Genomic DNA, 13,302 nt, shown 5'->3' with positions numbered 1-13,302 from the left:
ACACACACACACACACAAAGTCACCCATGTCACGAGGTTTGCTTGTCAGCAGCCTGAGGTGCAGTTTCCCAGAAACCCCTGCACCTATCTCCTTGAAACTGGCAGGCTTCATGGCCTCGGCAGGGACCACCATCCCTGCAAGTTTCATCTGAATCAGGCAAGAAATGACAGTTACAGGCAGTTCTGTGCTTCACTATTATAGCCGGTGGGCGAAATGTCAAAACAGCAAGAGTTTCGACTACATGAAATAGAACAGCGGTTTCAAAATGAAACAAAACTTTAAATGAAACACTGTCCTCTTGAAACAGAATGGTGCTGTTTTGCACCTGTTAAGCCCTACTAATTAGCTTAATTACAACCTATTTTCTTCAAATATAGAATATGCAAAAATCTGAAGCCATTAAACTCATCCCCATTTAGGATAAAGAAAGCAAGAATACAGATACTAAACCCTCACCCCATGTCTAATACTTTTCAAATAATTCAATATTTTATTTGATGTGCTGTTTAAATTGTCAATGAATTAATTCTGTATCCAAAGAGGAAATGCTGCAAGTCTGTGGGACAAGACAGTATTTTTTATTAAGAAGAGTCTTAATCTCTGCTTTAAGTGCAAAACAGAACAACCTTAACCAACGTAAAGATTGTAATGCTGTACAACTGATCATTACACAACTTGTGAATAATTAACAAGTCATTGAGCAAACTTTTACATATACACAGTGTCACAAAAAAAACTAGTGGGAATTTGTGGTTCTATGTCACCAATTAAGTGCTGACTAAACCAAGCGTGCACAATAAAAAGCAAAACAAGCAAGAGTAATTACTGGCAATGACAGTGCAGTTAGTGCTTCTTTTGGGAAGTAAATATTTACTTTGATGCTACCTATAAAAAACAGATAATTCCCATTCATCTCCACTGCTTATGGCATTGCGCTACCTTCCCCATTACTCACCTGTTAAGATGACATGATAGATTCGAAGTTACCCAGTAATAATTTAGGAAGATTGTATGTTGACCTTGTAAGTGGGATGCTTATTATGTCAAACATTAGTTTACGTTAAAATGGGACTGTTTTGAAAAAGCAAAACAAAAAGCCACACAAGCTGGAAAAGAAAGGAAAGGATGGTTCCAGATGCCACTTCTTAGCAAACACTTAAGAACTGCAAAGAGACAAAGTCAGGACAGGAAAAGATGTAGAAACAGAAGAGATCAAAAGAACCATTAGAAAAGGGGCTCTCTCAGGAGGTGTTTGAGGGAAACCACACAAGCATGGGGACCCCCTGGGGGTGTCTGAAGTATTAGGCCTGCCTATGTTACTTCTGTGACGATAATATAGCCAAACATGTAGATGGCTTGTTCTTTTAAAATCCATTTTCTCTAAATGCCTTCTTTCTACTGTTACTAAAATGTTTATTTTTCTTAAAGGGTTGTTTTCTCACTCTATGCTGGTAATCACAGACTGCTGAAGGGAAGAACTGCTGCTCTCAGAACCCAGTTCGATCTGCTGTGCACGTACAATCGGTTTTCAGGTATTGTAACACAGTGCACATGGTTCAAAAGTGGGAGAACTCGCTGAGTTTGGCCCAAGGGGTGGGGAAAGGCATGAGGCCTGACACCTGAGGGATGCATTTGAAGGCAGAAAGGATCTCTACACAGCTAGTTCTGGAAATCAAAAGTAGGTAGCTATAGAAATGAAGCAAAATTCCTCTGAAAAACTTACAAAGACATCCATTGATAAATTCATTCTTGGGAGTCTTGGTTTGCTAAGTAGTTTTATGAGAATAAGATGTGGAACATTTGCAAGGGATCATGTAAAAATCTACCCCAATTACCTCAAATGTTAGGGGAAAAAGCCATAAGGAATAGCATTTCAATTTGCCACCAAACATATTTAAGTATTTTTTCACAAGTCCAAGCCATTGCATATTGCATTTGACTGGTTAATCCATTTCTGTTAAAGAGGTGCACAAAATTACAAAACAAAATGTGCCAATAACTTAATAGTTTATTAGTCAGTCAACAATATTACAAATATTTAAAAATTACTTAATATAAATAGTTGGCAGCAAACTATTCCATTACAGAGTTAAATTACCAGTACAACAGACAGACTGGAGATTTAGACACCTGGAAGATAACAGTAAAACAAACTAAAATATTTAACAAAAAAATTTTAAGCTGAAGGCGATTACCTAGTGTCCATAAAAGCATGGGTTCTCTTTTTATTTAGAAAAAAATAAAAAACTGCTTTAACACCCCATTAGGAATACAAAATAAAATCAACTGAAAATATTAATTTGCATATCAAAGAACCATTTATAATTACAATCCAAACACTCCATAAACCACTTGTGCGATTCTATACAGAAACTCGGAATTAGAAACTAGTTGCTTTAATATTACAAAGATTTCAGCTCCAAAAATAATTCAACATAAAATAAACTTTAGCAATTAGCGTCATAAAATTATATATTTCCACATAAAAATACAAAATAATATTAATGACAAGAATATGAAAAATTATTCCAAGTATTTTACTACTATTAAAATAAAATAAAAACCAAAAAAACAAAATAGAAATATGCATGAAAAAAGTCTCTCCTTTTGTTAGCAAAACACTATCCAAAATAACTACAATCATTTACATCAGTACAAAGATTTCTGGATTTAAAAAATAGTTGCAATGACAAAAGGGGTATCTTTTCTGACAGTAAAAAATGACACTGTGGATAAAATCTGCAAAATATGCAATGAAAAAAATAAATTTGCATTAAAAAGGTTTACACTGTTATTTTTTTTTTTTTTATACAAACATTAGAAACAGTATTGCACATCACAACACAGAATCGAGGTTAGTCAGCCTTCCAAAATGTGTTATATTCAAGTTTTGTAGCATCTTTGAGGAGAGGCTTTGTGCAGCCAGATGCAACAGGGATAAAATATCAAGTGTTTTCCATACACAAATATATAAATGCTAAATGTTTCCTTCTTAACAAAAAGTGTGGATTTTTAAAGTTTTTTTTTCCTCCACAGTCATACTTGTGGGCAGCAATATGCACATCTGGGGAACAAAAGTGAAGTAGCTTTAAAAATACAAAAATACAATCAAAACTAACTAACAATCTTCTACAAAAATAGTAAAATAAATATGATCTGTAAAAAAAAAAAAATCAAATACAGTGTTCAACAGTTAGAAAATAAGAACTTAGATAAAAAAGGGGAGAAAAGAGAAAAAAAAAGGTGTTGTTGGGCATGATAGCCGTAACTTTAGTTGCTCCAGAAATGAAGTGACAAGTAAAATCAGACAGTTCAGTTCTTTTTACCCATGCCAAAAAAAGGTATCCCTGTTTTATTCCCCTACAATTGAAACAGTTCTATTTAAACAGGGAAGGGGATTTTTTAACATCTCCAATTATTTCAAATTTTGTACTATTTTCATATTAGTGTTCATTATTTAATATATTTAAAGGCTCTTCAATTTTAAATGTTAAGCAGAAAATATGAAAATAAAGTTTAAAAAAATCTGCAGAATTAAATTATATCTGAATAATTAACATTGCAAAACTACTGATTTCTTTTCTAAATTCCAAAAATTGAGGTATAGCAAAGGAGATGTCATCAGTCAAAAAAAGTGTGCCTTAAAATAGCTGACTGTTGGAAAAATCTCTCTCAGAGATATAAAAATAGTGCATAACAAATGTCAAAATGGATCAAGGTTTGGCAGGGTTAAGGTTAGAAAAGAATGCTCCAAAAAATCTGGAGGATCATGGTTAAGTAACAAATAGGGAACACTGACAAATAAATTAGTAAAAAGCTCTTCTTAAAACAGCATCAACTTTAAACATTAAAAACTTGAACCACAACCACAATAAAACAGCAGAGTTAGACATGAACCACATATTGTACAGTACAAAAAAGCACACCGTAGACAACCAATATAATATCAACACTTTGCTTACATGAAGGATTGTCCCAAGGGATTGCAAAAGCAACCCCTTGTAATTTCATCCCGAGTCAGGCTCGTAATTCTGCACTTTAACATTTATTATTATTGGGTGCTTGCTTAGACTGCAGAATAGTTTTTGTTCCATTAAAACATAGGGGCTAGTTGCATTAAAAATGCTCTGAGATAGACAAAAGCACTGCTAATGGTTTTCTATTAGTGTTTAGTACCAAGAAAAATGTATTAGATATTGCCTTTGTCCAAACTACATTTTTCCCTCCCACAAAATTGCAAGCAATGTCATTGCTAAGAACTCCTTCATAAAAATAAAAAAACACTAACCTATGACTGTCAAGTAGCTACTTTCATGCAACAGTGACCCCAGTTTGACAGAAGACCACAATGCACACAGGTCAAACATGTAAGCAAGTTTTAAGCCAGATTTCACTGTTGTCTTAAAGGTAAAATTTAGTTTGTTATGCAACTAGCCGTCTGTATATTACACCATCTCCATTTTGACTTTAATTAGATTAAATTACTAAAGCATTATGCATTCTTATAAGTATATTTTTTGTATGCATTTCTCATGGATTTCACATTTGGTGACTGGTTAGCAGTGTGCTGGCCATCTTTGGTTTGTAGAGGAAATCTTAACCATGAACAATCAAGGGGGCTTAAATTAATTTAAAAAAAATCTAGCTTTTTACTCAAACTTTTATCTATACTACATCACTCCACATGAATTAGAACCACACATCACAAAATTGCACAGGGATTACAATATTACATCCAGTCTGCATAAATCGAATTCCACTACTGACCAGGTCACAAAATGGCTGCACTTTCTAATCTAAAACTAATTTGCATATTGTACACATGTAGGACATTTTTTTTACTTCAGTCACAATAATGCATGCAAGTTTTTTTTTGTAACAAATTTTGTAAATTTGTTCATGCTACCTAGATTCAAGAGAGCCTTTTCTGAACATTTGCAATAACTCACCTCTTGTTAATTAATAATTCTAGTGCATGCATATGGTGTATACAGGTAAGTAAACATGCAGTTTTTTCACATTCTAAAACTATGGCAGTTTCGGCCATATTGTGCTGCCTGCATTTTCTCTGTAATGCAGTGTGTCTTAAACGTTTCAATCCCGTATTAATAGGTGGCATTACACATAACACCTATATAGCAGCAAAGCTAATACAGCTTGTGATTAAAAATGTTTAAAAATAGCTAATAAATCAGATTATCTTGAGGTATTATTTCTTGCAAGTCAAAATGGAGAGCAAAAAATCAACCCTAATTTTTAGTTTATGTATACACTGAAAATAGCAACAACAATAAAAATAAGCTTTTTGTAGCAGACATATTCCATCTTCACTATTTTGCTACCTTTGGTAAATTACTGGGGCAGATCTTGAAGTTAAAAACCCATGTTTAGAAATAAGTGCACGCTTCACCCACTAAATATAGCAGCAGACTGTGTGCCCCTACGAAAAAACATTCTCATATCTAGTTTTAACTTTACATATAAAAATAACTTGGAGAAAATACAAAAAAACATTTTATTTTTAACATGAAAATATCACAAAAATTAGTAAGCCTGAGATGTAGGGTTTTGGTGAAAAACAAGAGGCTTGTAGTGTTTTGGCTGCTGATAAAGATGCATGTATTGAGAGCTGGGGTGAAAAGCAGAAGAATGCACTTATTTCTTCTGCATGTCGGTATCTTCAAACACAGTAAGCCACATGCACCCTTCTTTCCTTATGTAGATGCTGGTTCACCATGCTTAGTTCCAGCGGAAGTGGATCTGACGTGGGCGGTCAGCCCCCTCTTTTACCAATGGCTTATGGAATTCACGTCCTGCACGGGAGTGGATGTTTGCCCAGCAAAACTCACAGTAATACTGCAGGCAAGTGACATTGGCACAGAAGAAAGGAGCAAACTTTCCACCACATCGTGCACCCTGGCATTCATCACACATCTGGTCATCCAACACATATGGCTTTACCTCCACCTGTTGCGGGGGGGAAAAATGCACACCAAGTCCAGTTAATGTCTAGAAATTTCTACTCAAAACATTAACGTTTTCCTTTGTGACGACTAAAAAAAGGGAAAGTATTAACATGAGGCCTGTTCACTGGGACTGTATTACTGGAACACAATTCCAGAATACTTATTTTGTTAAAAGGACACAAATGTTTTTTTATACACAAGGGGGGATTACACTCTTGCTTTTACACATGGAGAAGTGTAAATAAATCAGGAAGAGGAGATGGCAAAAAATTGTTAGTCATTCTCAAATTGCCCATTAACTTTTTCAATGGTGGCATAAAAAAATAAAAATATGCTATGAATATTTTTCAAAAACATATGTAATGTGTTTTTCAAACGGATCTCAGCCTGATCTTGAACTCTGTACACACAATTTTGCATGTGGTATTATTTGATCATGCAACTATGTAATTTGTCTGAAAAGTGAATTCAACCATGTACTTACATAACTGGCTTGCAAACATACCATTTTTATGGGCATCAGTGCTTGTATTTATTGTTTGGGTACATAAATTAGGAAGCATTTTTAAAATAAAGCAAGTCAAATTTTTAGTCGCCAACCTGGACAATGTGTTCATTTACCATTTCTGACAGCTGCTCTAACTGAATAGTTTTCCATCACTATGTAAAATAGTTATTTCTTTTTGTAAAATCACCTTTGCAACTCAGACTGCCAGATACACCTGTCTTATATAGTTTTTACCTCCCAAACTCATCTGATGGCCAGAGTGGAAAAGTGGCAAGAATTCATGATTAGTTTGTATTGGGTCTGTATAGCTGAACTGTAACAGATTTCCAGATGGGAAAAAGAAGATCAAATTAAAATACAAATAAGTTGACCTCATACATGAACATGGATTTTTTTTTTCTTGTCTTCCTCAAGATGCATTGATTGATGCTGGTTTGGCAAATCATGCTGCAGCTGCTGTTCATATTCATAAAATGATTGGTGTAAAAGGATTTTTTTATATACTGGTGTAATGTTATATTAAGCAATCATCTGATGCTGGCTGTTTTGGTGTTCAGAAATTACATACACTACTTTGAAACAGTAAATAACTTGCAAGGTTTTTTTTTAAGTTCTTTAGATGTATACACTGTAACAGAGACAGTTGTCGCTCTTTAGAACTGACCCGAGTGCTATTAACAAAAACAGTAATAGTCTTAGACACGTACGTATGCTTTTCAGTTTACAAGGACTAGGAAGTGAATCAGTATGGGTAAATGGTAAGATTCAAGAGGTTACTCAAATCAAACAAAGCCTCTGGAAAAATGGAAAATTAACACTAATGCAAGACAAAGAAAATGATACCTGGTAATATATGAGAAGGAAAATAAAAGAGATATTATGAAATTTGAAAAGGAAATGGCTAGAGGCATAAAAATCAAATAAAAACCAGTTATTTATAGTTATTAATACCCTGCTTCCCTAATATTGCTATCATGTTCTCAAAATGTACCTTCTTTGGTCCGGTCAGCATTAACTATGTCCATGTTGATGATATTTGGGTAGACAAAGTCTGTGGTTTTGAACTAATCAATAATTGGTATAGGCATTTTTTGTTCTTGTGCTATAAGAGTCTGTAAATATATCTCTGCTTCAATTTTACCCTGGATTTTCCTGTTTTTACCTTAATGAAAAAAAATTCTGTTATCAAGTGTTATCACTTGAACTGCATGTTGGAAGCACTACTATTTCCAGTTACTTATATGGCACCCAGACCTCCTTCAGAATTTCAGAGGATGTAAACATTATTAGCAGAACATTAATTTGCTTGAAGAAGTGGAGGCATAACTGGCTAGTACTATGTGCTGAGCAGTCTCCTCTTCCTCTCCAGCTTTGTTATAGTGCCTCCGGCCCCAAATCTGGGTCTAGAGCAGGGGTGGGCAAAATGTGGCCCAGGGGCCAGATGTGGCCTGCCAGACCATTCTATCCGGCCTGTGGGGCCTCTAAAAGATGTAGAAAATTAATATTAATCTGCCCTGGGCTGCCTGTCATGCGGCCCTTGATGGCTTGCTGAAACTCTGTAAGCAGCCCTCTGCCCAAAATAACTGCCCGCCCCTGGTCTAGAAGCTCCAGACATGGGGAGGGAAGACTAGTGGCAGTGGCACAGAAGCAACAGTTCAAGTTTGCTGCTGCTGAAGGAAAATGTCACCTTTTTTTGCTGCTAATGTGTTGAGAAAAGAAATGCCCCCTCCCCTTTTTTTGGGCAGCAAAAAGATGAGATGACATCTTTCTCCAGCAACAGAAATTACATTTCCCAGAGTGTCTTTTATTCACAAACATCATCTTTGGACCAGGATAAGTTGCGCCAGGATGTGCCTTGGGACCACTGATCTAGGTCTCAGGTGTCTGAGACTTTATTGGGGTACTTGTCCTGCAGGATTGGGCCCCTGCAATTCCTGAGGCTTCAGGGGATTGATCCTGCAGGACAGTGGCCTTGGGTGCTGCACCTTGATTCAAATCATGGATTAGGAAGTGGGAAAACCATGCAGGGGATTCCTACAGAGCACAGTTACAAGCAGGGGAACCCTGTGTATATTTCCCCACTTGCAGATGCATGCTCTAATTCAGGCACAGTGGCAAGACCGAGGCAGAAGTGTAGAGGTGCACATCCACAAGCAGGGGAACATCCCATTTAAGGTGGGTCACACAACAATTGCACAAAACTGACTATATTTGGTTGTGGCAATGGTTTTGGGCACTTGTCTCAGCCCCTTGTCATGCTCCATCTGGTTGCTTGCAACCTGTGCCACCATAAACATGTTTTAGAGTGGCACAAGGTTGACATCTGTTTACACCATCACTTGCCTACTCTGTCACACACTCTCTCTCCTAACCCTTGCCTTCTCCCTCCAATGCCACAACCATCGCCATGCTGTATCCACACTGCTAGAGCTGGAGCTGAAGGCTGCAGGGAAGGTGCAGCACAAGACAGAAGGACGGGACTGTGAGGCACTCAACTCCCCTTAGGTAGCACTCGGGGCTCATGTCCTCCCTAACCCACCTATCTTTACACTACTGCATCAAACTTCCTACTACTGTAATATTGTCATGCTAAGAACTTTGTGGAGAGGCTGCAGATAGAGATTCTGTTAGCCTTGGGGAATGTGCTATAGATTTTTTTTGGGCTGGATAACGGTAGAAGTAAGACTCAGAAGTAAACTGTTGTTCCCTGGATGAGCTTTTAATTTATTTTAAGACACCCACCTACTGGTTACGTTTTAACACTCCAGAAGTTTAAGATAAATCAGCTTTACTAGCAAGCATTCCTTGATACCTTAAAAATGCTGCAAACTAGCTCAGTTAACAGAATGTAATTAATTATACTAGACAGGCTACTGTTTTGATCCTGTTTGGGTATCCCTATCCTCTTGTAGTTGATTGGTATTGGGCAAATAAGTTTTATAAAAAAAGTCAGAGAAAGATATAAAGAAGGACAAAAGCCTCCCTTAGTTATAAATTCATTCACGTTACCGTCAAATATATACCCAATGAATAATAGGAGATATTGTGGACACATGATGATCTGTCCTAGACATCTCATTTCTGGTACCCTTATTCATCTTTCATTTTTTCTATTAAACATATTTTTAAAATGAAAACCACAGGAGATTTCTCCATGTGCACTTGCCATTTTAGCAAATTAGTATTACAGCTTCATTAAACTTTCATCTATCAACGTTACAGTGAAAATTTCAAAGCCGCAACCTAGAGAATATATATTTTCAAAAACATTTAACAACATGAAGACCTTACTGTTGGGAATAAAATTTCTTATATGAAAGTTAATGCCAAAAATGAATAATTCAACCACAACTATTACACGGGTGTTAATATAGCAAACAAGTGAGCAATATTTTGTGCATTTGACACTCTTCATAGAGAGTATGTACATGTAAAACTTATAAAGTAGATCTAAAACAACCTTAACCACAATTTCAATGTGGCACCAATTCAAATCATAAGGGTCTCATAGCTTTGAGAAATTGTGATATAGATTTAGTTTTATTACCTTCAGAAACTGGGTACACGTGTATCTGTCAGACAGTATGAGGACTTACTGCTTTTATTTATGCAGGTTAATATGGACAAATCTACAACTTCTCTGCATATCAATAGCTGAGATAAACTGCAGTTCAGAAGTTTTAATCACAACTGGGAACCCATTATGTGGTATTGTATAAATATATGGGAACATGAGTCATTTGCAATTATGGAACAAGTGAGAATCTAAAGACAACTTAAATCGCAGAATATTGTTTTCTTTTAGAAACATAAAGAAGAGATCTCTGACTGCAGGTCAAACTTCCCTTTACTTTCTGCATGATTTATAAATGTCACATTTCACTTTAAGCTATTTTTACAACAGCTTTGTAAGCAAAGCACTAGACTCATCAGAGTGATGTAGTATAATAAATATAGTTCTTTATTGCTTACAAATTGTTGCATTTAAAAGATGTCTGCTATTTTAGGCTTGAATGTTAAGTTTTCCAAAATATTAATAGGTTAAGATTAAATATATTTTTGTGGAAAAAAGATTCAATTTTAATATGATGTGTTCATTAAATATTCTATTTTAGTTTTTCCAAACCCAATACTATTATCCATTACCCTGCTAGGGCGTAACAATGAGAAAGTGAAACAGACTAGAAAACAAAAATACTAGTATATTTTCATTAGTTTAATCACAGTAAAATGTAAGAGTTTAGAGGAGAAATTTAGGTTTCATAATTATTCAGAGAATGAATAACCTGAAATATTTTGGGGGTGGGGGGTGTAGGGAAGGGGAGCATTTATGAAAGCTAAGAAGGATATTGAAGAAGTAGCAAACATGTAAGAATAAACAGGGATTTTCAAACATATGAATGGCATAAGGCCTACAAACAGAATCTTCTCTATGACTTAGAAATAAAAAGAACAAGTAAGGAAGATGTGAACATCATTGAGAAGCTCAGGGGTTTCTCTGTATCAGGATATGAGGAAGATATCTACTATATCAGATGTTCTCTTTTCTGGTAATAGATGACCAGAGATCAGTGTGTCACAAGATGTATTAGTTTGCTTCAGCACTAATTAAAAAAAGCTACTGCTTTAAATGATGTTACCAGATGGCAATTATATATATCTACTGAGTTCTGAGAGAGCCAGAAGGGTCAGATCTAGATTGGTCTCCTTGAAGCTTATGCTTAGATCTGCCCTGAAGATCATACTTTGCTTTGAAGGGCAATTCCAACAGACAGGGTTAGGCATATAATCAGTGAATGACGAGAATGAGATGCCTCCAAAGAATGATTTAGGACTAGGCACCTACTGTTTCTTTATAGAGAACTGGGACAAAAGTGCTGCAAAAACTGCATTAAAGCTTCCGATTTATACAGACATTGGGCAAGCCAGATCCAACTAACACAATGCCGCTTTGGGGCATGTGCTGGGCTTTGTGCAGGAGCATGCAGAGTTTAAAGTAAAGCACCATATTTTTTTTAAACGTCTGCAAGCAGCCTAAGTTTTCATGAAAACTGTAGACTTTACCACCCAACCTGCTGAGTGAAAGTGGCTGTGCTACAGTTTGTACTGAACTCAGTGTCAATTTGACTTGTGTATGCTCTGGGGACACCAAAGGGTGTGTCTATATATCACCCTATGGTGACATTGTTCCTGCGCTGTGATTTTAGTTTTTCCTTTTGGAAGTAGTAAAGTACCCTAAGAGAATCAGGCAAAGTTTAAGATCTCTCCATGACCAATCTGGATTGCAACAAAATTTACAGGAGAAGCACACATCTACTTTCTCAAAATAAAAGCCCAATGATAGGCACCTAGGAAAATGTGCAGTCCAAATGGAGGCACTGAAGGAACTTAGGCACCTGAGGAATTTGGTCATAGCTGAAGCATGGCCATTCTGAATTATTCTTTGCAACACAGGTATTTAGATTCCAGTTAAGTCTATTTTAATGCCTACAGGACAAATCTGGATCTATCCTGAAGTGTTTGAGCTGCTAGGAAAAATATGCACAATTAAAAATAGCTACCACACCAAAGCACTTGAGGGAAGCAAATATTTCTGCAACTACAAAAAAACCTCTCAAGTTATTATGGAACAGTAAGTCATCGCAGCATAGTATAAATTAGTTGGAAAAAATATAACACATCTGGAAGATTATGGGGACTGGACTTGATGGCCAGTTTCCCCACGATGTGATTAGGATCTAACCAATATGTTTGTGTGAATGAAACATGGCAGTAACAGATAAAAGAGCACAGGCTGACATTTACTTAAGTTTGTAAAGGTTTTTAAATAGCTGAAAAAGCTAACAAAAAAAAAAAGGGTGGAAGCAAATATTAAAATAGGAACAAATATTTTGCTATACTAGACAAGGTTCAATGAGATCCCTGAAGAGTCTATACCATGAACCTTTTAAATATTTATTAATATTCTGGAAATGGTCATAAGAAACGAGGCAGTGAAATGTCCAGGTGACAAGTTCATTTAGATTAGTCAAATTCAGGTTATTGTTGGGGGGACTAAAGAGAAACATAACCAAATAAGGTGGATGGGTAACCCAATAACAGATGGAAGTTCAATGTAAAGAAATGAAAAGCAATGAACACCAAATGAAAAACTGGACTTAGTTATGCATGTTACATAGTTTGACACATCTTTCCAACTGAAAAAAGGACTTGTGTATTATTGAGAGCTCAATCAAAACTTCTTCTTGTGAAAGATACAGGTGTAGTGAAAAGTAAATAAGATGTTAAACTGTACAAGGAATTGGACTGAAAATAAAGTGGGAAATATTATAGAGCCATTTTATAAAGCAATGGCAAGTCCCTAGTCCTGTACAGTTCTAATCATCCCATCTCAGAAGGGCTATACTAGCTGGAATTAGAAGGAAACCAGAAAAAGAACATTCAAAATGACTGGGGTCATGGATGATGAAAAATATTTAAAAATGTGGTACTGTTTACCTTACAAAAGCAGAGGAATAAGGGACATGATACAGGTGTACATAACGAGTGATATAGCAAAAGCACGTAGGAAGAGAAGAAGCCTTCTGCCTCTCAAAACAAGAAACATATAACATTAAATGAAGATTTTAAAAAAAGAAAATTTAAGAGAGACAAAGATCATACTTTTTTCCATGAGGAGTGTAATGCGACCAAAAAACTCACTGGAGCTGTAAACTTAGAAAGTTATGTTGATGACAGGACCAATCAGGTGCATCCAGACGAGCGCGCACATGCCTCTTGCCCCATTTCAAACCCCTTTGAGACGGGGCAAGAGGCACGTGTGGGAA

At 36.0% G+C, this 13,302-nt stretch overlaps 1 protein-coding gene across 1 annotated transcript in view; it reads right to left on the bottom strand.

Moving 5' to 3' along the window:
• Window positions 1–1,991: 1,991 nt before the first annotated feature.
• The window catches only part of CPEB2 (cytoplasmic polyadenylation element binding protein 2), a 126,316-nt gene continuing 115,005 nt past the window's right edge, over window positions 1,992–13,302 (bottom strand). The window contains exon 12 of the mRNA XM_019525819.1: window positions 1,992–5,968. Coding sequence (XP_019381364.1) covers window positions 5,741–5,968 — 228 coding nt within the window. The 3' untranslated portion in view covers window positions 1,992–5,740. The remainder of the gene's footprint in view (window positions 5,969–13,302) is intronic.

The sequence above is a fragment of the Gavialis gangeticus genome, unplaced genomic scaffold, assembly GCF_001723915.1.
Source record: "Gavialis gangeticus isolate Ggan-Ray unplaced genomic scaffold, GavGan_comp1, whole genome shotgun sequence".
Classification (NCBI taxonomy): Eukaryota; Metazoa; Chordata; order Crocodylia; family Gavialidae; genus Gavialis; species Gavialis gangeticus.
The sequence above is the reverse complement of the archived record's forward strand: the minus strand, read 5'-3'. Positions and strand labels throughout refer to the sequence as shown.